Below are 22,859 nucleotides of genomic sequence, written 5' to 3'. Positions count from 1 at the left end.
ACAAAGGGTTGGTTTTTTGTTGTTTTTTTAAAGAAAAGAGCTGAATAATGCCAGTGTGTTGCTATTACCTGATGCAGCAATAAACATAGCTATTTTTAGCGTAATAAACTAGTTCTATAGCGATTTGTTTTGAGACGTGACAAAAGGCAAACTACAAACTTATTAAAACTACTTACCTTAGAGCAATGCTTGTACCACCAGTTACATCCATCCTCCTGTATTGCTGACACTTGTGCAGCTGAAGAGGTTTTAAAAGCAAAGTTAAGCTATGTAACCACATACAGGCTTGACACTGACATCTATGTTCTTTCTTTAAGTAGAATGGAACCCAAGCTTCCTTGCACCAGACACTTTATCTAGACACAAGAAAATTAATGTGCCTCCATTTTCTTCATTTTACTGTCTCCACATTTATTCTTGCCCCTTTCACACTTGCCAAGCTCATTAGAGAAATCCTCAAGTAATAGCCTGGTAAAACTATACTCAGGTGATATACTGAGCATACTTCAGTTCTTAGTATTAGCATACCAAAGAGGCACACAAGCAGGTGGTAGCCAAGATTCTTGTTTTCTAAGAGAGGTCTTCATGTATTCACACACATCCCCTCTGAAAAAAGCAATTAGGCTTACACAAACTACGCTTTGTAAGCATGAGTACTGTGAGATTAAACCTACATTTTGAAGTTAAGAACCCAACTGAGAAGCCACTATGACAGAGAGCCTGAAACCATAAGCAAGGTATTGATTTCATCGATTTCCAAAGTGATTTTCTTTTGCTACAGAAGCTAACAGAATAATGCTGACATTAAACGGTAAGATCCATTAAGAGTATGGTAAAATCATGCTTCATCTTTTCCCTCTGAAGTCACTCTGCAGGCAGAGAAAAATGTCTTCCAAAGATGGCCAATGATATGAACTCATATACACTGAGATTTTCATGCCATGTCTGTTGTTTCCCTTTATCTTGACTACTTGCAAAGGCAGAAGTGCATCAACTCCACCTGACAGCACAGCAAGAAATATCATTAGCTGTGTGGAACAGATCACTTACCAGAATCAGTATTACACATCTACATTCTTATCCCATGAAAGTGTAGTTGCATTTAACTCTGGGATCATCATCACAAAGAGTAAACAAATAACCAGTGCATCTTCTGCAACCCATACAAGACTCTCAAAGCAACTCAACTGATTTCTCTGTGTATTACAGAAGACTATAAATGAAGGATAATGCCAGTGCTGACAAAAAGAATTGCACACATCCGCCAAGGCCAACACTGAAGGGTTGGTGTGTTTGTTATTTTTTCCCCCTAAGTTGTTTTAGTGACCTCTCACATTAGGAACTTTTAAGATATTTACTTCACTAACCAAGGTAACTGCACTCTTACAGACATTAAGATGGTGTAACTAGTTGGGAAACTAAGCATTACCTGCAGATATGTTGGTTGACATTTTATACTGCAGAAATTTCAATATCATTTCTTTGTAAGGCATGAATTCATGCAGCTTTCAGTGTTTTTCTGGACTATTCCAGCCTAACCTCTGGGACATTATGACCAAAGAACTAAAAATAACCCATGTAGCATACACTAGTATGCCAGTGATTCCATGATTCCCAACAGCTGCTTTTCCACAGTAAACGTTTTCCCTGCATAGAAAAGAACACCTCTACCACTATGTTATGTTGATCATAACATCATTTTACAGTTTGTATTGTTTTTTTAGTGTTTGCAACAGGTGACACTGTCAAAAGGTAAGACACCAGTAAAACTCAATGCGTAGGATTCCCATGAATAAACACAGTTGTCTTTCACCTAATTTATTTAAGTTCCAATTTTTTCCCCCCCCCCGATTCCAAACAAAAGCTAAATACAAGTTTTAAACAGGTAAGCACTAGCTTTATCCAAAGGGAGCAGGCTTATACAGTTTTACTCCAGTAAAGTACTCAACCCTTAAGCAAAACCTTCTTTGTCATCAAAACTATACAGTAGTCTTCCTTTTATCATTGCACAATCTTAAAATGTTCTGTCAGAACCAACTTTTGACACTCCAAACACTATCTTACATTGTTTTATAATGTCTATTTCAAAAGAAAAAAAACCTCAACAGGTTTTCCATAAGAAATGTTTTAGAAACCAGTATTTCCTGCACAGTTCGCCAGCAAGTTTACAAGTCTCAACTCTCAAGAAAAAAAATAATCCTCTACCAACATTGTTTCTGCAGCTATTATTTTACTTTATTTTTTAGCTGCTTTAGCGACTTCAGACTCCAGGTCTGCCTCATCTGTATAAATGCATCCAACTCAAAAGAATACTTTCATACAGTTACACAGCAACTTGGGGAAAGAGATCCAAAATGAAAGTGCCAGTAAACTCATACATGGCCCAGCAAAAGAAAAAAAGGCAAGAAATGCCTACACATTAAATGAGATGCTTTTTTTTTTTTTTTGCTTTAAAAGAAGAGAAAAATCTTTCCCACATTTACCTCCTATTGCAATAGCCACTTTTCTGTTCATTAACATGAATCTGATAGTGCTCTTCGATACAATCATTAACAGCTAAGCTGTAAGGCTTTTAAACCCTTTACATTCACTTCTCACCCTCCGAATACTGATGGTTAACATAGATGTTAGGGGACTTGACCAGCACAAATGGGAACACCACCACAAATGATCACCTTGTGCTTTCAGATACATTTGTTTCAGTGTACAGTCCCTTCATTTCACATTTTAGTAAGATGCTGATGCAGTGCAGAAGTATGCAGAGCATCCTCTCTTTCACAAGGTCCATGCAGAAAACAACTAAAAACATTTTAAAGTTCTGAGATACAAATGACAAAAAAAATCCAGGATGATCAAGTTGCACAACGTATACTGTTCTGAACATGAGTCCGTTTTCTTCTGAATCCTGAAAGAATAAAGTGGTGAGGAAAGTGAAAATTCACTGCTGCATTCTGTGATCTTCCCCATTTTGCTGGCCAGTACCTTACTCTGGCATGTAAGGACGGAGGTGATCCTCTATGGTACCAACCGTCCAGTGAGTGAGCTGCTCCTGTGGCAGGTACAGGCAGATGCTGCATAACTTGAAGATTGTAGCTTTGTTTTTTGGAGTCTAGAGGTGAAGAAAACCCAAAGAAAAGCAATTAAACATGCAAGTCAACTCAAGACTAATAGGCAGACCCTCAGAAAACTCCATGCAATTAACAGCACGCTTGTGGCAGAACACAGGCATTTAAAAGCCACCGTCTTTCACACAATCTAAACAAAAACTATGACTACCTAAAAATCTTCTCATTGTTTTGTTCATTTTTCTGTCTAACCGTTTCTGTAATACCACACAAACACAGCCAATGCTTTAGCGTCTCCAAAATACTTTTAAGTCTATTTCAGGACTTCGTGTTTTTGTATTCAAAGTTACAGAATTGTAATTGTGCAGCCAGATCTCTGCCCTGTAAATAGCTCATGCATGCGCAAACGCTATTTATAGCATGTTTCCTCCAAGAGCTGAAACGCAAGCACGAATGCACAAACAGTTTTTCCACATGGATATTTTGCAATATAAGTCACTAACATTCCTGAGAAGAAGCAGCATTTTATGAGTAAGGCACTCCTAAAACGCTTACAATCTGGGAAGCGAGGGAAAAAAGGGACAGGGTAAGTTTACCTGCAAGTGCTGTCTGTCAATGAAGAGAAACACTGACTGGGTAGGGTTGTTGACAACAATTCCAGTCTTGTCCTTTCGGCTCAGAACATGCAGAAACTGTTTTTCGTAGTCACCATGATGAAACTCAAACTTGGCCTGCATTGTGTGAGGAAGGGGAATCAAATATTTACCCAGCTTAAAAACTCAAGCATAATCAGTGAATTTCACTCAATCGGGGGCTTTACAACCCATTGCCATTTCTTTCCTGAAAGAAAAATCAGGAACCTTAGCAACAAGTACACTTCAGTCTTGGCACAGAAGTTAAAGAAGTGCCTAGATTCATTCCAATGGCATTTGTAATTCAAACCAAGGTGCAATTTTAAGTGCCTATATAAGAAAAAAAATTCAGCTTATTCTAACAGAACATCTGTGCATCAGCTATACAGCACATTTCTGCCACTAACTTACTATTGCAACTGAAGTTATTTTGAGATGTTGGAAATGTGTTTCAAGGCAAAACTGCAATGCAATAATCCCACCTATTTCAGATCTGCTTCCATTTACAACATACAGTAACTCAGGGGTACTCACAGAACCATACGTAGATAAAGATTTGATTGTACTGACAAGAGCCATGTTGAATTCCTTTCTAGAAGTACTAAGACTATATATCTCTCTATATATGTCATTTGAAGATGTCCTTCATACAATTTTCTTCATACTAAGATCACAGTTCATGAAGCAGAACTCAAGACTGTTTTATAGATGAAACCAACTGGAATACTTTCTAACATACACAGGAGTCACAGATCTTATCACGGTTAAGCAAAGATAATATTAAGCCTTCCCTTCTTCCTCCTGCCTAGTCCCTTCTTTCCCGCCCCCAGATACATTACTTAAGTTAAAAACAATACCTGAACAGGCCTAAAAGGTTCATCAGATCCCTTCCACCGAGAAAACAGGAGACAGACTATCTTCTCAATGTCATTACGAGGCCAAAGAATGAAGTCCATCTCCTGGGTACAGCCAATCACATCCTGCAAGTGACAGAGTTCTATATTTAAGAGTCTTTCCATTAGTAGGAGATAAAGATAATTATATGCCTGCATAGGCGAGTTGCTTAAAAGGTGATACTTATTATCATGTTTGTGTGGATTCTTTTTTCCCCATTTGTACTTCTCAAAAGACCCATAACCTTCCTTGCCCTGCACTGAGTTTTAAGTATCCAGCTAATATAAATTCCAGCTTCGGGAGAACTATCATTGCTAGGAAAGGTTATTTGCTTTCCAGTATTCATCTAACAGAACCATTTAGTTGTATGTATATAGTTGTTTCAATACATACCTATTAACAAATGCCAGCAAAAAACTACCAAGGCATATTTCAATGAGACACACTAAGACAAAGCATGAGCACTGCAGATTTAAGCAGAATTTCAGAATGCACATACTAAGTTCTATGATGGTTAAGCACTGTCATAGGCTCCCCAGGGAGGTGGATGAGTCACCATCCCTGAATGTGATTAAAAACCGTTTGGATGTGGTGCTCAGGGCCATGATTTAGCACAGGGTTGTTAGAGTTCGGGTAGTATGGTTAGGCTGCAGTTGGACTTGATGATCTTTAAGGTCTTTTCCAACCTGAGCAACCCTATGATTGTAAGTCACCCTTCAAACTAGACCCTACAAAAGCAAGCCCTCAGAACTCTCAGGCAGCAGCAGATGATAAAATAGGGAAGCAAGATTAGCATCAAGATCCACAAGAAGCAGTACAAGAATTCAAAACTCAAAGTGAAACTCGGCAAGCATAAAGAATAACCCTACCCTGCGCATAGACTGGTAGCGGGGTGCATGAAGCTGTACTACATCCTTCTGCAGAAGCTCTAAGGAACTTTCCAAAGAATAGCTGGAATCCCGCACACCTCTCAGAATATTTTCTTCGTAATTATTGGTCATGACTGGTATCACTTCAGACACTTCAAAAAGCGCTGACTTCTTCTTCTGCAAGAGAAAATACACATTGCATTAAGGTTACAATCATTTCTAGGTACTTGTAGTTAATTTCAGATTTCAAAATATTCTATTAGCATTCATGTATAAAGCATCACCTCAGTTAGGACCTGGACACAAATCACAGCAGGATCAGTAGATGTAGACATCTTTTGGATCTAATATCAAGGGTCTACCTAGACACTGTTAGAATTGAACTCCCATCATGCAGAATGCATGACTTCAGGCTGACCAAGAGTCCTCCACAAGCTTTTATTTGCCAGTCAAGTAAACCTGGTGAAGTCTTTCACCTCAGTGTTTGTTAACAGTGGGGAGACTGGCCTATTAAAACCCCATCAACTAAGAAAGTCTCGTTATCACTGACTAAACTCGTATTTCTTTAGAAATAGCACTATCTTTTACTATTAGGAGAACTCACACAGAAGGAAAAAAGAATGAATTGTCCTTTAAATACCAGCGAGTTCACTCAGCTGTCTCACTGCAATAGAGACGGTACCCAGAAACGATGTCACACTACATAAAGCAGGGTTTGAACAAAAACTGATAAACAACAAACTGGACACAACAATTTTATGCAATTTAAATGAAGTCCAGAGAACAGTCTTCATTAGAGAAGTAACTTCTACCAAATGTAAAAAATATATATATATATTTAGTTAGAATGAACTGTTTTAGTGCTCATGTACACGTGTTTCCTTATTTTGTCTATTTAGTTGCCATTTGCTTCCATCTTCACTCAATTTGTTCAGCACATTCACTTACTCTGAACATCTACTTTTCCTCTCCTTCTGCGGACGGAAAAGTCTTACAATTCTGGCTCTAAGTGGATATTAGAATGCCAACGGGTTTCCCATTCTGGCCCACATTTACAGCCTCCAATAGCCTTCCACCAGACAGCTGAGTGAACAGACTTCCTCTTCCCCCCCCCTACTTTCAGAAAGGGGCAGGCAGCTTCACATATGCCAACATCCTCAGGTCACTGCAACACTGCCTTTAACAGCCGCTCCCTTCAGCTGCCAAGTTCTCCCTCCTGCTTTAACCAGATAAGTGCAGTAGCTCTGTCAATTGCACCAGCCAGGTCTCGTTTCTTAACTGAACCGTTTCACAGCAAACAATTATACAACTCAGCCCATAATTAAGCTGAACAAAGTACAACAGAACTTATACTTCTCCAGTACAGAAGCTGCCAACTTATTTAATAATGCCTTAGCACCCCCAGCATTACAGAACTACAAACACATGAAAAGAAAACCAAAGTGACAATAAATAAGAACTAGGCAAATATCAATGAGCAATAAAGACTTAAAACGTTCAAGGGAACAAAGTACTGATAAAAAAAGACTTGGCCCAGCATAGTTATCTTGCAGTGCAACACAGAAGCAGATAAACAAGAACCAAGTTACCTTGTCCTTGAACACAAAGGCAATGTACATCTTGAAGTCAAACTGGTCAGCTAAAGATTCTTTTTTCTTTCTAAGCTGAGCACGAAGTCTGTTCAGAGCTTGTTTCTTCCGGGAGTTTGGGTCCCCCATTTTGTTATATAGGTGGTACTAAAGCCTTTGGAAACTGTCGCTAAACTATGGGCACTTTTTCGTAAGACTCAAGTACAACAGAAACAAGTCATTTTATTCCTGCTAATACGACTGAATAGACAAAAACACGAGTGCAACCCAAAACTGCACCTCAGGCAGTATTTTATGGGAATGTCGTATTGGAAGGGTCAAGAAACAAAATAAGCAGTTGCCCAGCCATGGCTGGACAAGAGGTTTGACCATAAACCAAGAAAAAAAAACCTAAGAATTTTTAACAACAACAAAAAATTTAACAGTTTGGCTGCAGGAATAAGTGGGCGAGAATGAAAAAAAACAAATCTTCTCACAATTTATGTGTACAATAAAAAGCAACTGGCACAAGCCCAATCCATGGGGGGGTTATTTTTGCTCTGCTTACAAAAAAAAAATGAAGCTGGTATTACAAACTGCGTTTCACCCCAGCCAGATTCATGACTCTACTGATTATTATTCTCAGATTCCCACTATTGCTGTGTTGCTTTTTACCCTTCACAACGATTACACTTGGTGAACGGCAGAGAAAAGGGTGCAAAGGAGGAGTGCACATCCTGGGAGGTATGACATTTCTCTGCCAACAAGAACAAAATCAACTACAGACAACACAGTGCTGGTTTGCAGGGAAGCAAAGAGAAAAAACAGCAGAGTCATTTCTAACTTCATCCTGCTCATCATCGGGCACATCACTGCCCCGAGGCTTCTGCTGCCAAAGGGAAGAGAGAGCATGACAGCCACCGATGAGAAGCGGGCAGGGGTTAAGAGACAGTATTATCTCACCCAGAGACTAACACCCAAACGGACACCCCAAACCCTGACTCCTTCCCAGCAGGAGAGCCCTACATCCCCCAATGCCCCACAGGTTCCCTGGGCTGCTGACCCCCGGGGGATCCTTCTCTCTCTGCTGCTGCTGTGCCCACAGCACACTCGGCTAGCCGAGGCTGTGCATGACCAATGCTCCCTGCTTCTCCTTGGGCCTCCCTATGCAAGGTGGCAGAGGCTGTAGCGGGCGGCCCGTGCCCGGGGCCCGGCACACCCACAGTAGCGCGGCACTTCCCCCTCTCACTTCATGGTCACGACTTGGAAAACATGGAGAGTTTCGCTTCCGCTTTTCTTGCCAAGAAGATTTCAGTGGCAAATTTTTTTGGCGAGGTTTTTTTTTTTTTTTCTAATCACAAGCCTAGGTTGCGATTTTAAACCTCTCAAACACCCTTCCTCCCCCCCGAAAAGCAAATCCCCAATTATCAGGTTATTTTCCTTCTCTCTCCAGACATTTTGCCCCCCGAGGTGTTTGATTAGATTAGCAGGGATTTAAAGGTTGGAGGTTAGCAAATTCGTCGGACCAGGTTAAAGACAGGGGGAAAAAAAAAAAAATCCCCCCTTCCTCTCCTTGCAAAGAAAAAGAAACAGAAAAAAAATGAACTCCTCCCCAGATTTCCCCCCAACTGAAGCAAGAGGCTGAGAGACTCAGACAAGAGACCAGGGCCGTGGCTCGCTCGCTACCCGCAGCCGGCGGGCGCAGGAGGGGCAGAGGAGGCGGCGCTGCTAGCAGCACGGAGAGGAGCCATGTCAAGATAAAGCCACCAAGCCGCCGAGCCCCCCCATCCCCGCCGCAGTGGACACGGTGATCGGGCCGCCCGCTCTGCCGCTGCTCAGCCCCAGCCTGGTCCCCATAGTCTAGCTCAGCGCCCCGGTGCCGGGGAGTGGGGAAATGGTGGCGGAGAGAGGAAGAGGAGAAGGAGGAAGAGGCGACGGCGGCAGCAACGGAAGGAAGACGAGACGGCGGCGGGTCGCTGCGCTAGTGGCTCCCGAGGAGGGCGGCGGGCATAGAGGCGCCGGAACGGTGGCGGACGGGGACAGCCCGAAGGAAGACGAGAGCTCTCTTCGCCCAGGAGACCCTGGGACGTCCTCGGAGGCGACGACAGGAGCGAGCGGGAGCACCGCGATCTGCGTCTGGCTGTCGGCACGGGAGCGAAGGGCGAGAGCAGCCGCGCGGCAGGAGCGAGCGCTCAAAATGGCAGCGCCTGAGTCACACAGGTGCCGCCCTGCCCGCACTGCGCAGGCGCGCTCGGCCGGCGCGTACCAAGCGCTCGGGCCCGCGGGGGAGAGGGATCTGGGGTGCGGGTCGGGAGGCTCCGCGACAGCCTCGTTATCCGCGGGCGCTCCCTTCTGGGAGGTAGAAAGAGGAGACAATAAATGTGGTAGGGCTCTTCCGAGCCGTCAGCACACCAAGAAGCCGGGTGGCTCTTGCCTGCTCCTTCGTCCCCCCGGCGCCCCGTGTCTCTGCCCTCGCGCCTCACGTGGCCCTGAGGGACGAGGACCCGGATGGAGTTGCTCAACGCTGCGCTCGGGGCGGGGGGGGGAGGGGGGGAAGCGACACCCTCACACCGCTGCCACATGGTGGGAGTTGCCGGAGGGAGACGGGTTGTGTGAGGCGTGTGGTGGTCTTCGTATCGGTGTGCCCGCTTTTGTTTCATCTCACTCACCGAGTTTTGGGTTCAGCTGAGAATGCGTGTGCGAAGTAAACTGCACTGTAAAAATAAGTTGACCACGAGGCGCCGGGCGGTGCCCACCTCCAGCGTGGCTCTGCAGCAGCGAATGTGTGTGGCTGAGGTGTACCCTGAGAAGGGCTGCTCGCTTTTTTGTTGCTATTCCGGAGACCCGAGCCTAATCCTTGAAGAAAAACAGGCATTTCTATCTCCAAGCTAGAAGGAAAGGTGTACACCACCCATTTCTCCCTTCCTCTGCCACAGAAGCAAAGGCACGCAGTCCACAGTCCACGTTCCCAGTTGCTCCTTTCAGTGTGGGCAGAAGGGTCACCTTAATAGGCTGTGCCCTGGCTTCTGCCTGTCCCTTCCACATTCCCGCTGGCGGTGTCCGTGACTCATGAGAACAGAAACGGTGTTAAGAAAGATTACAAGCAGAGGGCGAGTGCGGGCACTGCCCGTCTGGGCTGATTGTGTTTCGGAGCTCACAGAGCACGGCAGTGGGCTCTGTCTGATAAACACCAGTAAATGTCAGTCTTTTATTTTCCTTGTTCTGACTTGGCTGTGCTGGTCTCTTTTGTTCTCTCCCTTTCCTGTTGGTTATTTCCCCTTGGCTCAGCTCTCCTCACACTTTCCCTCTGACTCCTTCCTCCTGTCTGTCTCTGGCAGGGAGCTGTCATACCTTAGCTCTCGTCCTCACCCACCACAAGCCAAGCTCTCTGAGTCAGACCTCCATCTTGCCTTCCCTGTTGCAGGCGTGACCCAGGACACTCCCCTGTTGTTTCCAACAGAGCAGAAGCAGGCCATTTTTTTACCCACTTGCAGCCTGCTGGTCACTCCCCATGGCAATGCCTGTTGCACATAAGCCTGTGACTGGAGGTAGAAGCATGGTCTCTAACCAGTAGCGTTACATAAACTCTAGCTTGCTGGGACTAATTCAAAATGTCCATGTTTTCCAGCTACAACCTCAGCCCACCTTTAGTGAGAGCTGTGTTTAGATTCCCCCTTGCTCAGCTGAAGCGTTTTGCCTTGCTGTGCCACCCCATGCTGTGTTTCGCCCTGTGCTGCATCCACTGCTATTCTGAGCTCTGAGTCACGCTTGGCCTGCAACCCTCATTCTGACACACAACAGGCCTGGTTGCACGGCTGTGACAGGGATTGCTCTCTGAGGAACTGGCACCTTGCCCGCCTGCAGAGGAGAAAGCAAGGAGCTTTCTTCCAGCCCAGCGATTCCAGCTGCCCTCTCCATTGCCATGCTTAGCAAAGGATATTTTTCTCCTTAATCACGGGCTAGTAAAGATACCCTGACAATCTTTACACAAACTAGTAGACCAACCAACTCAAGGATGTTTATTGTATGTGTGAATATACGCAAAGAAATATCTGCCCTAATAAAGCCATGAGTAATAGCTGTCTTGTCCTACTTTTATATCACTGTGCTTCTTTTTCTCCACTGTGTGTGCAACGGTGAAGCTCATAAAGTAGAAAAAATGTGGTAAGGAGAAAAGCATATCATAAAGTGGAGAAAAACACCGTTCATACAGTAGAAAAAAAAGTAGAAAAATCATACCTCAACACCTCAGTTAAAATAATACACACTATTATTTCAGTAACATTTCTTCTACTGAATGGGCGAGGGAGTTAAGACCTCACAAAATAAACAGTTAAATGTTATTGATCTGTAATTCTCTTGACCAGCTAATTGTGTATTGTTATGCTTCTTCCTCGTGATACAATTTTGTGTTTGTTTGTTGTTTTCAGTTTGCTTGTTTGCTCGTTTCCAAAATCAGCGTGATTTCAGATTCTGGCTCCTATTTGCAGAATTAAATGGTTACCCATAAACATGTGGGCAAGATTGTACTCTAATGCCTATGCTTTTGATTGCCAACTTGATAATTAGTTCTGCTTTTTAACAGGTTGTGACAAATTGGACATAGATAGGAAGAGATGAGATGGAGCCCGATCTCTTTATGTTTATACATTTCATTTGCATTGTACTGGCTGCATGTGTTAGAAGTAGTATCAGCCCCGAGGCTACTTGCTTCAAAAACAGAACTATGATTAATTCAGTGCCAAATGTCTATGCACCAGACAAAAATAAATTAGTATTCCTTTATAGTTCAAACACGACAAATTAGTGGCAATTAAAACTCTTTCATATACTTAAGAGTGTACTGTAACCCTCTCTTTTCTGCCTTTATAGCAAGCATTAGTCTCTAAGACATAACAGGAATGCTTTTGCGTAGAGAAATGGCAATGTTTCATGTGAAAAGCATTCCCTACAGCACGCTGTGGACAACTGTATATCCACCTTACAGCTATTGCTACAGCACTGAGGCTTCATTCATCTCTTCCCTGTGTCATGCCTGTGGTCATAAAATGGACCATACATCCTTGGGTAAGGGAGATACTGATCCTTAACTTTGGCTGAACTATACCTACTATCTTGCTGAGTTTGTTCCATCTTAATAATTGCATGTGTGTATATGTAATACAGATGGTTATGTGTGTTTTTCATTTTGTGCTTGTCCAGTTTGTTATTTTTTGACTTGCTTAGGAGTGCTGAGTATGTGTGGTCATGATGTCAGAAATAACTAAAGCTTGCCAGTGTGTTAGCTGAGAAGATAGCATCCCCAAGCATTGACATACAATGAATCACCTATATGAGAATAGTGGTCATTACTTAGGTTAGCAGCTTAAGCTTTATTGTAACAAGTATGTCTTGTCTCTAAAACTTTAGCATTTATTTTGAGAATGTCTGAAATGCACATTAAAAGAAAGAGTCTCTGCCTGCAATTTGTACATTAACCTGTGAATCAGATTCCACTGGAGAAAATGCTTTGATGCTGAAAGCCAATTGACTCCTTGTTGCTTTGCTGGGTCACCTTTAACTTATGTTCTCAGTGCTGTGCATATGCATTTGTCTTTACTAAACTAGTACAGTGGGCTGGCAAATATAGTGCTTTTCCAAACGAGTTTTTGTGTTTGCTCTGCAGATGCTTGCAAGAATAATATTTGAAACGTTTTAATTATTGAGTCTATAAACATTATTATAAATACTGGCAATCAACAGAATTGGAATTAGCTTTAGATGAATCGATTCCTAGCCTTTATAGAGGACGATTCATTTTTAAATCTTAAAGCATTAGACAAATGATGTATTTGTTAAGGTAAATATACCACTGAGGCTAGGACCTAACTGTCTTTTAAGGGATGCCTTAGTGACTCACACAGTAGTTAACTAAGCAAAAATTCAGCAGAAGCACAGATTTTCCTTTTAATCTTTCCCCTCTGAAGCACTATTAATCACTGTTCGCAGGACAGTCTTCTTTTTTACTAGACAAAAAAAGAAATTACAGATTCTCTGGGATGATTTAAGTTAGAGCAGTGGCCACCACTGAAAACCTGCTTGGATCATGCTGTGTATATAACCTCTCTTTTGGACAGAGGTTTATTAGAATACAGCCTTCCATGACGATCAACCTAGGAAAAAGAAGATAGATCACGAACTTGTCACACTCCAAGTTCATACCTATAGATAAGGCAATGCTAAAGGAGCAGTGCAGTTACGGAGGGTCAGCGCCAGGCAAAGCAAGGCCACGCTGCCACCTGCTGTCGGCCAGGGGATGGTAGCGGGTTGATTTCCATGGACACATCGAGCACTCGGCAAGCAGGGGCCGGAGCTGTGTGGAAACAGGGTAGTAGGCGGTCAGCACAGGCAGGATGCCCACGGTGTTTTTCTGAGCCTCCTGCGGACTTCTGAGGAATCCCCAAAGGCTGCCACGGGGCCAGGTTTCTCAGAAGATGGCGACTGAGCAAGACGTAGACTAAGAGCAGTGGGTAATGTGCTGCAGCCCTGGCTTTCCCTGTATTCTTTTCCCTGCCTTTCCTTGTATCCCTTCAGTAAAATAAACGGCCCGTTTATTGGACAGACAGGTGAAGAGAACGGCAGGAAGGGATCCTGAGATCCACAACTCCTGTTTATTTACCCAGAGATCCCAAATCCAGACTCAGGACTTCCTCTGCAGGTCCCTTTTGTGAGGGCTGCACCCAGAGCGGGACTGAGATGAGACATTCACACACTGCCAAGGCACAGAGCTGTACTCAAGTCTCTTGAGCATCTCTGCAGCGATTCTCTGCATCTGAAACAACCACAGGATTTGCTTATGTCAAACAGTAACAAATAGGAAAGCATTTCTGATATGTTTGTAATAATTTACAAAATAGAAAATAACAGTGCAACTTACCTGTGCTTAATTTAGCAGATTAAAATGAAGAAGAGGAAGAAGGAGAAGGAGAAGAAGAAGAAGAAGAAGAAGAAGAAGAAGAAGAAGAAAGAGAAGAAGGAGAAGAAGAAGAAGAAGAAGAAGAAGAAGAAGAAAGAAGAAGGAGAAGAAGGAGAAGAAAAGACAACCTAAAGCTTGCTCATTTTCTGTGGATTACAAGGAAGGCACAGCATGACTATCAAATAAAATACCATTTTGCCAGGACTGGATTCAGTTAGCTAAGTCCAAATCCTGCCGTGAGCTCTGCTGTGTAATTGCGTAATGCTTAGGAAGTTTCTGCACAGTCTGTGCTGTAAAATTGATAACGTTTATCAAAGCTCTAAAAAGTACACATTCTCTACTGCCATGAATAATCTAACAAATTGGCTGAGCAATATGGGAAACCTTGGCGTGTTTGCTCAGGCTCACTTGAAGTGCAAATAGTCATAAGGATTCATCACACCAAGTTTTAGTTTGTTGTGAAACTTAAGTTGAAATGCAGCACGTTACCCTCCATCTGAAGAAGTGTATATTCTGCTGCTATTGGATATGACAGGTTTTTGCATAAAAAACCCTCTTATTAAATGTAACCTTCAGTCATAGAAATGAGAATTACTACCAAAAAAAAGGTAAACTGACACGTTTTTGTCTGTGTTGTAGGGGCTGGGTTTTGGTTTTTTTTTAATATTTAATATATTTATGCTGGTTCCCCCAGTTAATCAATGAATAAGTTAATAATAAGCTCCCACTGTTTCTGACACGGTGAAGGGATTCTTTAGAAACTTTTCAAAGCAAAGAAACTCAACGGAAGGAAAACTCTTGAAACACAATGGTTTATTACGGGACGTGCTCTTCAGCTGGATAAGTTGAAGGAGTGGCACCTTTGTAATAAAACTCCAGATCGTATGCCTCCAGCAAGGAACAGATTAAAAGAAAAGCAAACAGAACTGTCACATCAGAGTCATCGCCTGTTGCCTTGGCCCTTTCCAATTATCAGCATTTCCAAAAGCAGTTATTCCACTTCTGTTTTTCTGACAACTTTCTATAAACTAAAACTGAATTTTGAAGACAGTCTTTAAATAGGTTTCACTTGAAAATATTAGCATTATTGTATCGCAATAGCACAAATACAATGCAAATACATGCATTTCCTTTTATGTAACTAAAGTTACGCCTGTATATAATTTAAACATTATATATGAAGCATTTCCCATTGTATATTTTTCAAATATACAGTGTTTACATTCTTAGATAACAATATTTTATGGCGTATTTATGTTTTACATTTCTATTTGTATGTATACTTTGCCCATACCCAGATCTTTCTGAAACAAAACGTAATGCTGGAAAGACTTCTTAATCAGAGCTTAGCATAACTGCTAGTGCCTTCAAACATGGAAATTTCACATTTCACTTTAGAAACAACAAGAACTCATTTAAAAGCACAAGCACTTTTTGCTAGTGTAACAAAGCCATAGTAATTTAGACAGGCATTTCTATATGTCATTTTTATTTTTATCATAGAAGACAAAGCTTGCTGAGGTGACAGTTTGTGGATGACACCACATTATTCATAGAATGGGAAGAAGGCTGACCAAAAACACTGCAGAAGGGCATTATGGAACTGAGCAATAGTAGAATATGGCAGTCAGTGGAGTCCACTGTAAATGAATGTCAATGAATATGCACAGGAGGAAAAAATGTCTTGATTGTACATGGTGAATAGCAAGTTTTGAAGTGGCTGTAATTCAAGAAGAAGATCTGAGTTGCGACAGACATTTCCACATCGCACAGCTTTCGTATTTACTGAGTAGAGCTGGAGGGGATGGACAAAAGCAGCCTAGAGAGGGCTGGGAAGGACTGGCTGTTATCCTTTCCAGTTCGAGGGCTGTGGACATCAAGTGAAGCAATGGGAATCAGGTTCCAGGTTAAAAAAAGTGGAAGATGAGGGTTCTTCAGACAGCGGCTACTTGAGCTCTGGAACTACTTGCCAAAGGATGTGGTGAACAATGAAACTTTAAATGGGTCAATGGGAGACTGAGCAAGTTTATGCAAGAGAGATCAGCTTTATTTCCTTATACTTGTTTAAACACTTAATTCATCATTTTCTGTAGTCTGTCTTTATTTTGCCAGGCTATAACTTCCCTTGAGACATTCTCGTAAGTGCCACACAGTTTATTTCCAAGCAGATGACTGACGGGTGGCACGCTAAATTACCATTTCTCTCTGTAATTGTGCTTCACAATACTGCCTGGAAAAGACGCCGGAAGCTGTTCAAGGCTAGCTATGCGATGGCCAGGAGCGTGTGCACTGCTCTGCACGCCGTAGGATCGCAGTGGAAAGGCGCGCACCCCGCCCTCCACCTGCCTGACAGAAACCCCTCCCGCCCGTCCACTCACACAGCTGGGGGCGTGACTCCCATCGGCGGGTTGCGGCCGGCGTGGCCTGCGATTGGCTCGGAGCGCGGCGAGCAGGTCACGTGACGGGGAGGGGCCAGCAGCGGCTGAGCTGCTTATAGGCACCGGAGAGGCGGGAAAAGGGCAGCTCGTTGAGTGCTGTGTGCGTGCTATTGTTGTGTCCTATGCGCGGGCGGCTGGCGGTAAGTAGTGGCACGGTGCTACTGGAGAAGAGCGGGACTGGAGGGCTCCGCGCTCTGCTTTTGGAGCTTGGCGGGCTCCGGACACGCCTTCCCATTGGCTGCGCGGCTCAGGGGGCGGGGTTCCATCTCCCGCCATTTTAGGCGTGCGTTACTTCAGGTAGGGTCTGTCTCAGGGGTGGCTCGGCTGCTGCTGGCCGGGCTGCTACGGGAAGGCCGTGGGAAGGCTCCACAGCTGCTGAGCTCGTGATAGCCTCTGGTATCTTGCTGGTGCAGGGCTAAAACACGGGTGGAGCGCTGAGCTGAAGGGGTTCCTAACCGCGTGACTTCTGGCCGAGTTCTCAGTGTTGCTGTAAGAGCTCTCGAAGTGGGATTGTAATACTTCGGCTTTAGCTGTAGCAAGGTATTCTAATTTTTTTTATTTCTTTATCCTGCAGTGATCTGATGAATTCCAAAATGAAACAAAGCCTGAATGTGGAGAACCCATCTGGATCTCTGCAGGTACGAGCTCTGAGGTGTTGCTGCTAGAATGCAGGAGCATGTAAAGAGCAGAAAATGCAAGGTGCAACTTGGCAAGCTCTGTGTTGTGAATAACCTTGGTGTGTTTGAATGTGTGTACTGTGATGTATCTGAAATGGGCTGTTAAAGCACAAACCATATATCCACTTGAGGAGCTCAGTGTGCTCCCTCCTGACTTAATTCTCTTGTCTTGGGAACACTGTGTTCTGCTCGAGCAGATGTGCTTATGAGCACTCTTCAGTGCACAACAAGGATCTATTAGCTTAAGACTGAGGTAACTTCCTGTCCTAAAGCTTCTAGATGCTGCAGCGGCTTGCTGCAGTTCAGTCACTGGACTGGTCTGGCTGGTAGAGCTCTGCAGAGTGGGTTCTGTCGTGGGGGTGAGCCTACAGGTGAAGCTATCTTGGTTTGAGCATGCTGTAATTCTAGTATGTCTGTAGGTTTTTTTTCCAGAGATAGCTGTTTAGAAGTTACCTGAGGTTATACTGCAGTTACTCTTCTTTTTTGGTTAAATGTATACCTCTTAATATAGACCTTAACTGGAACTGTAAAAATTGACATAATGTAGTCTAATAGCACTCAGGAGAGATTGATTGCAATGAGAATTCATCAATGAAAATGGTCTTGAAGTCTGCCTTTTTTTGCACTTTCAAATACTTAATTGTCATGTGTTAAGTCAAGTATTAGTCAATAGTTCCTTGGCAGAGCATACTGAACACTGGTCCTCAATAGCAGCAAGCATTGTCTGACACAGTGTGATTCCTGTTCCCACAGTGGTTAGTGTTTGTCCTGCAGTTCAGAAGCAGGGTAATTGGTGGCAGAAAGTACTGTGGGAAAGGTGAGCTCCTGTCATACGATGCATGGCGTGGATCGGTGACTTTCTCACGCTGGTGTGGCATTGTATTCTGGTTATTTTTGCTTGGTTTTCTGCCATTGTTTGCTGTCCCATGGTGGCCATGTAACCAACCCAATCAGGGAGCATTAGTGTAGGAAATAGGTATTCATGGGAAGAAAAGTGATAAACATATTGTTTATACGAAACAATAGCCTGTCTGGATCCAAGCAAAGAAGTTGTGGCTTCACCCTGGATAACTGATGCAACACGTGTATACATGAATACCATTTATGTGTTCATAGACAGTAAAACCTCCAATCAAACAATGTGGCTGTGCTAAATAAACTCACTATTGCAGCCTTTGTTTCTGCTTCCCCCAGAGTGGCTTTGGGAGCTTTAATTGTAGCATGTGTGCCACTGCATTTCAACTGGCCTTGAAATGTAGTCACGCTGTTTCTGCCCAGTGGCTTGTTCAAGCTCTGTGAAGAAGACTGAGGGTAGAGAGTGAGCTTGGCTTGATAGGATTACCTCTGTTGTAAATGACCGTATTCCCTTCTTTGCATAAACTTTAAAATAGGCTGAAATATCATTTCTTCTTGAGGAGGTGAACTGTCCATTATGCTAATAGAAGCATGGCAAACTTGAGTTTCAGTAAGTATGGCAACCCTTTGAAGCAATGTTTCCTTTCTTTAGAAGTACCTCACAGACACTGCATGCAGTGCTGCCCCAAGACGGACTCTTAAGATGATTCAGCCTTCTGCAAAAGGTTTCCTGGTTGGAAGGTGTAATGAGGTATGAGAATCACTTGTAGCTGTGTAATTATTTCTCCTCGTACTGAAGTGTTTTTAAGCTTCAACTGAAAAACCATGTAATCCAGTAATTAGTGACGTAATCTAAGCTTACTGTTTTAGTAACAATATTTAAAATCTGTAATTTTAGAGTACTTCAGGAAAACGTTTGGAAATGTTCTTACATAAAATTTGATTATGAGGGATGCTTTCTATAAGCTTGAAGTATGTGAAGAAATTGGAGGTGGTAGTCTTACTTGCAGTCCTGGACAAGCTTGGACCTGCAGACTTGTATGTATTAAGAACACAATAAAAACATTTAAATGTTGCTCTGAAGTTAAACCTGCTTGTGTTTTATGCAGAAGAAGTCTTCAGTCAAGAGGAAACTCTGGAATAACAGGCTTACCTCCTCAGCTTGTAAAGCTGAGGCATCTGTGGACAAAGAGCAAGAAAATGAGAATACAGATGATGTCATTCAAGCTATAGATCTCATAAAAAGTATGTGGTAATTCTAGAAATACTTTCTTGCTCTTAAAATGCTGTCCTTCTCCTGTGATATAACTTGAAGCATGGTTTTGCCAGATAAGTGTTTTTATATAGTGTTTAGTGGGAGCTAATGATACTTTCCCTCTGTTTTATGCTAAATACAGTATAGCTGTCTGCTGTTAAGAGTGGCTCCCAATACTGGTTCCCACGAACTCGTTGTGCAATGTTAAGTGTGTTAGTTCTCTACTTCAGCTTCTCTATGGGCTTTCAAGTGACTATGCTGAAATGAAGGTCTGTTTTGGTGTAGGGTGCTGATGCTGAAGCTCCTGGGTTTCTCAGGACTAATTATAAAATACTGTGGGTTTAGTGGGAGTCTGTTAATGTTCAGCGTGGGCGGTGACTTGGGAGTAAGACTCATGTCTTCTACATGCTGTAATATTTGGGGCAGCTTCTAGAAGACTCAGCCTGTATAGCCACTAATACAGTGTGGGATCTTTTTCTGTGAACTTGTGTTTCTCACTGTCAAGTTGCTACTAATGTGTGGGGAAAACACTGCACAGTTTCTATTCTTGCAGTCTATGGAATGCTTGTATGCAAGTTAGGTACCTTAAGGTGATCTCCTGAGTTCAGTCCTAGCTTGGACTTATTGTAGCTTCTTACTTTAGAAAGTCCTTCATCTCAATATTGGAAAGAAGTGGCTGAAGAAAGGAGGAAGGCTCTGTATGAAGTGCTTCAAGAAAATGAAAAGGTAGCTAGTGAAAGCTAACTAACTTCTGTACCACTGGCTTTTGTTCCTCTGTTCTAACACTTTGTTTTGTTGAATCCAGTTGCACAAAGAGATTGAACAAAAAGATGGTGAAATTGCCCGCCTAAAGGAGGAAAATGAGGAACTCATGTCACTGGCTGAACATGTGCATTATTTGACCAGCATGATTGAGGTACTTGAAAGTAGCATTGTAGGATGAAATATGAGAAATCTGCAAGGCTGTTATTAGCAAAGCATGACTTCATTTGTGTGCTTCTACAAATGTAGCTTACTGTCTGAGCTGCTTTCCACGGGTTAGCTCTGATGAGAGGCATAAAAGCCCCTTCTGGGGATTGAGTTTTTTCCAGCTTACACTTCACTTGAGTAAGAACCTGTGGCTGCACCAGAAGTACTTGGGAGATGTAATCTCCAAAGAAGATTCAACCTGTTGTCTCACAAGAACAGGCTGTACGTGTTAGAGATAGTGAAGTGCAAAGGAAGAGTTCATTTGCACTTCACCGGGGTGACTTAGTTTTTTTTGCCACTGTGTGGCTTAAGAGAAGCCTAATATACAAAGCCTGTTTGCAAGGCTTACAAACTTGTAAACTTCAAAACGGCTTGTTTAAATAAAACTGGTTAGTATCGATGCTAATGTTGCCAAACTCAATAATTGAGAAGTATATTGGATCAGCAGAAGGCATCAACAAAGAACTGGGAACCAGAGCTTGGTTACAGCCTTAAACTTTCAAGGGAGAGCGCATCTCTATGCCTCAAGCAAGATAACTGTCACTTGCAAGAGCTAAGGCTGATTCCATTAGCTGCTGAGTAGTTTTTAGAAACAATGTTTTGTGCTTTAAGTTGCAGACCTACAGTAGATCTACTTCTGGAAGTAGCTGCTGTATTTCTCTCTAAGAGAGTTCCCTGGGGACTGGTAGCCTTGCTGCTGAGTCTGTGGAGGCAGGAATAGCTTGCCTGTAGCAGCCCTGGAACTGTAACAAATAAGCAGCCATGAAAGCTGGACGTAGATATGATCATGTAGTCGGTTTGCATCTGGACTGAGCTCCATTCTGAGATAAGCTGGGTGCCTGAGGGGCTACTTCAGCTATCTGATTGGACTGCAGGAGTGGATCAAGTTTACTTCGAATTTCACAGTAATCTTCAAGTTTCAGTTAGTGTGATTATTTAGATCAGTCTTAAGACTCCACCGACTTGCTCCACCTGATATTTTTGTTATTCAGGGAGTGCTGCCTGTTACTGACAGACCTCCATGCAGAAATAATATGCTTGAAATAATGCTAAAGCATTAATTTTATTTGAAAATGTTTTACATACTCTTCTGAGGAATGATGCAAATGAACCATATCTGCTTGAAGATAAATAACTTAAATCTAATATGCAGTATTTTACTGGATACTAAATTCATTTCAGACTGTCTTACTGGTTATTAAATTCATACTGTCTCCTGTGTTTTTCTAGAGGCTAACAGGGCAAGAATCTGATAATCTTGAGGCACTGGAAAGTCTGGCTTTAGACGAATCCAACCAAGAAAATGAAGACCTTAACCTTGGAGGTGATGCAGACAGCACTTCAGAAGGGCCATCGCAAGTATCATGTGACTTAAGGAAGAGTGTATCAGATCTTGCTTCAAGTGAAGGAAATTACTGACAACTGTGACCTTAAGCCAGGCTTATGTATGTGGATTCTTTTAATTGCAGACTTCCCCTTGAAAGGAGATACTAAACTTCCTCAGGTATAGAAACTCTTGTGGGAGCATGACAGTGGCTTTTAACTGAAGTTACGTAGCAGGGAGCACCTCCATGCTGCTTGTAAAACTTCTTCCAGGCTGCAGTTAGTTGCTTGTTTAAAACGCAAATACTGTGTATTTCAAACTGTTGTGTAAATATCAAATGGTCTGACACGATGCATGAGAATTGAGAAATAAATTTTTGCCTTACCGAAGCAGTGTGTTGTCTGAGTCGAGGAATGGCTCGTTCTGAGCTCCACAAGTCAGTTGTGGCTGCTGTAGATGGAAGTTCTCAGTGTTTTTTAGGAGGACTGCCTGGGCACTTTTGAACTCCCTTGATTTATCTTTATTTTTTTCCAGAGTTCTGGAGAGGAGAATGGTTTGATGGGATAGGAAAAAGCAAAAGCTGGAAAAAAAACTCGAGTGCTGTTGGTGAGATGTAAGATTATCCATTCAGAAAATAAGACTTGAGATTGATCCGAAGGTTTAGTTAAACTTTTGCTTTGTCAGTCTTCTTACATCATTGCCTCTGTCTTTTAAAGGAGACTTTTCCAAGATGCATGGGTAAAAGCTTAAGCAGAAGATAGTACATTTTTTTTGGAATTGAAATCTGTTGGCTTATAGAATAGCTCAGTTGGAAGGCACCTATGGAGATCAAGTCCAGCTGCCTGAGAGCTTTAGGGGCTAACCTGAAGTTCAGAGCACATCACTGAGGGCATTGCAAAATGCCTCGTGTCACTGACAGCCGTGGTGTTTACCACCTTGTTAGGAAGCCTGTTCCAGTGTTCCACCAACCTCACAGTAAAGAGTGTTTTATTAATGTCCAGTCTGAGCCTCCCCTGCCTGTTTTGTGCTATTGCTGTTCTGTTATTGGTGATCGGGGAGCAGAGGGAGAGGAGACAGAGGAGGGCCACTCAGACTTCTGTGCTCAGCCTCCTAGCAAGATGAAGCTTTCATCCGTATTACAAACTTTGCCTTTCTGTGGATGCTTTCAAAGGCCTTAGTATCTTTTCTTTTTCTATTGTGGGGCCCAGAACTGCACCAATGCAAGTATAGCAAGAGAATTGCCTCTGTTCACTGTTGGGCTATGCTTTGTTTAATGCCCCCCAAAGCATGGTTTGCCCTTGGCTGTCAGGACGTGCTGCTGGCTTATGCTGAGCCTATTGTCACTACCTGCAGTCGTT

The 22,859-nt window shown here is 42.9% G+C and overlaps 3 protein-coding genes across 9 annotated transcripts; 2 read left to right on the top strand and 1 right to left on the bottom strand.

The window, feature by feature from the left end:
* Nucleotides 1–1,802: 1,802 nt before the first annotated feature.
* C6orf62 (C6orf62 homolog) lies at nt 1,803–9,230 on the bottom strand. 3 transcript variants are annotated; one of them, XM_046928328.1, is made up of 6 exons: nt 7,050–9,230; nt 5,461–5,637; nt 4,555–4,677; nt 3,662–3,796; nt 2,988–3,109; nt 1,803–2,905 (listed from the first exon to the last, which is right to left on the bottom strand). In XM_046928328.1, the coding sequence occupies exons 1-6, from the start codon at nt 7,176–7,178 to the stop codon at nt 2,800–2,802; spliced, it is 792 nt and encodes a 263-aa protein (XP_046784284.1). In that variant the 5' UTR covers nt 7,179–9,230; the 3' UTR covers nt 1,803–2,799. The 3 variants fall into 3 exon arrangements, with proteins under 3 accessions (XP_046784284.1, XP_046784290.1, XP_419091.1); XM_046928334.1 differs by lacking the exon at nt 7,050–9,230 and adding an exon at nt 6,409–6,863; XM_419091.6 differs by having other exon boundaries at nt 2,672–2,905; nt 2,983–3,109.
* LOC124417726 lies at nt 8,713–12,090 on the top strand. 3 transcript variants are annotated; one of them, XR_006936318.1, is made up of 2 exons: nt 8,713–10,227; nt 11,901–12,090. XR_006936318.1 is itself a non-coding variant. In XM_046928319.1 (2 exons), exons 1-2 carry the CDS (start codon nt 8,923–8,925, stop codon nt 11,915–11,917), a joined length of 762 nt encoding a protein of 253 aa, XP_046784275.1. In that variant the 5' UTR covers nt 8,713–8,922; the 3' UTR covers nt 11,918–12,090. The 3 variants fall into 3 exon arrangements, 2 of the variants coding, with proteins under 2 accessions (XP_046784275.1, XP_046784276.1); XM_046928319.1 differs by having other exon boundaries at nt 8,713–9,667; XM_046928320.1 differs by having other exon boundaries at nt 8,713–9,611; nt 11,901–12,006.
* Nucleotides 12,091–13,265: 1,175 nt separating this feature from the next.
* On the top strand, nt 13,266–21,890 carry GMNN (geminin DNA replication inhibitor). 3 transcript variants are annotated; one of them, XM_015282385.4, is made up of 8 exons: nt 13,266–13,537; nt 13,960–16,561; nt 16,996–17,059; nt 18,606–18,704; nt 19,063–19,198; nt 19,852–19,934; nt 20,014–20,124; nt 21,408–21,890. In XM_015282385.4, exons 3-8 carry the CDS (start codon nt 17,003–17,005, stop codon nt 21,594–21,596), a joined length of 675 nt encoding a protein of 224 aa, XP_015137871.2. In that variant the 5' UTR covers nt 13,266–13,537; nt 13,960–16,561; nt 16,996–17,002; the 3' UTR covers nt 21,597–21,890. The 3 variants fall into 3 exon arrangements, with proteins under 3 accessions (XP_015137871.2, XP_015137872.2, NP_001026181.2); XM_015282386.4 differs by lacking the exon at nt 13,266–13,537 and having other exon boundaries at nt 16,505–16,718; NM_001031010.3 differs by lacking the exons at nt 13,266–13,537; nt 13,960–16,561 and adding an exon at nt 16,712–16,910.
* The last annotated feature ends 969 nt before the right edge of the window (nt 21,891–22,859 follow it).

Source organism: Gallus gallus, chromosome 2 (assembly GCF_016699485.2).
Source record: "Gallus gallus isolate bGalGal1 chromosome 2, bGalGal1.mat.broiler.GRCg7b, whole genome shotgun sequence".
NCBI lineage: Eukaryota > Metazoa > Chordata > Aves > Galliformes > Phasianidae > Gallus > Gallus gallus.
The sequence above is the reverse complement of the archived record's forward strand: the minus strand, read 5'-3'. Positions and strand labels throughout refer to the sequence as shown.

Excerpts from the sequence above, each read along its gene's own strand:
- C6orf62 (XM_046928328.1), bottom strand. The coding sequence starts at position 7,178 with ATGGGGGACCCAAACTCCCGGAAGAAACAAGCTCTGAACAGACTTCGT. Across the intron at positions 5,638-7,049 it reads CCTTTGTGTTCAAGGACAAG|AAGAAGAAGTCAGCGCTTTT; the intron begins GTAACTTGGTTC and ends TTTCTCTTGCAG. Across the intron at positions 3,110-3,661 it reads TTGACAGACAGCACTTGCAG|ACTCCAAAAAACAAAGCTAC; the intron begins GTAAACTTACCC and ends CTTCACCTCTAG.
- LOC124417726 (XM_046928319.1), top strand. The coding sequence starts at position 8,923 with ATGGTGGCGGAGAGAGGAAGAGGAGAAGGAGGAAGAGGCGACGGCGGC.
- GMNN (XM_015282385.4), top strand. The coding sequence starts at position 17,003 with ATGAATTCCAAAATGAAACAAAGCCTGAATGTGGAGAACCCATCTGGA. Across the intron at positions 18,705-19,062 it reads TGGTTGGAAGGTGTAATGAG|AAGAAGTCTTCAGTCAAGAG; the intron begins GTATGAGAATCA and ends TGTTTTATGCAG. Across the intron at positions 19,199-19,851 it reads AGCTATAGATCTCATAAAAA|AAAGTCCTTCATCTCAATAT; the intron begins GTATGTGGTAAT and ends TTCTTACTTTAG.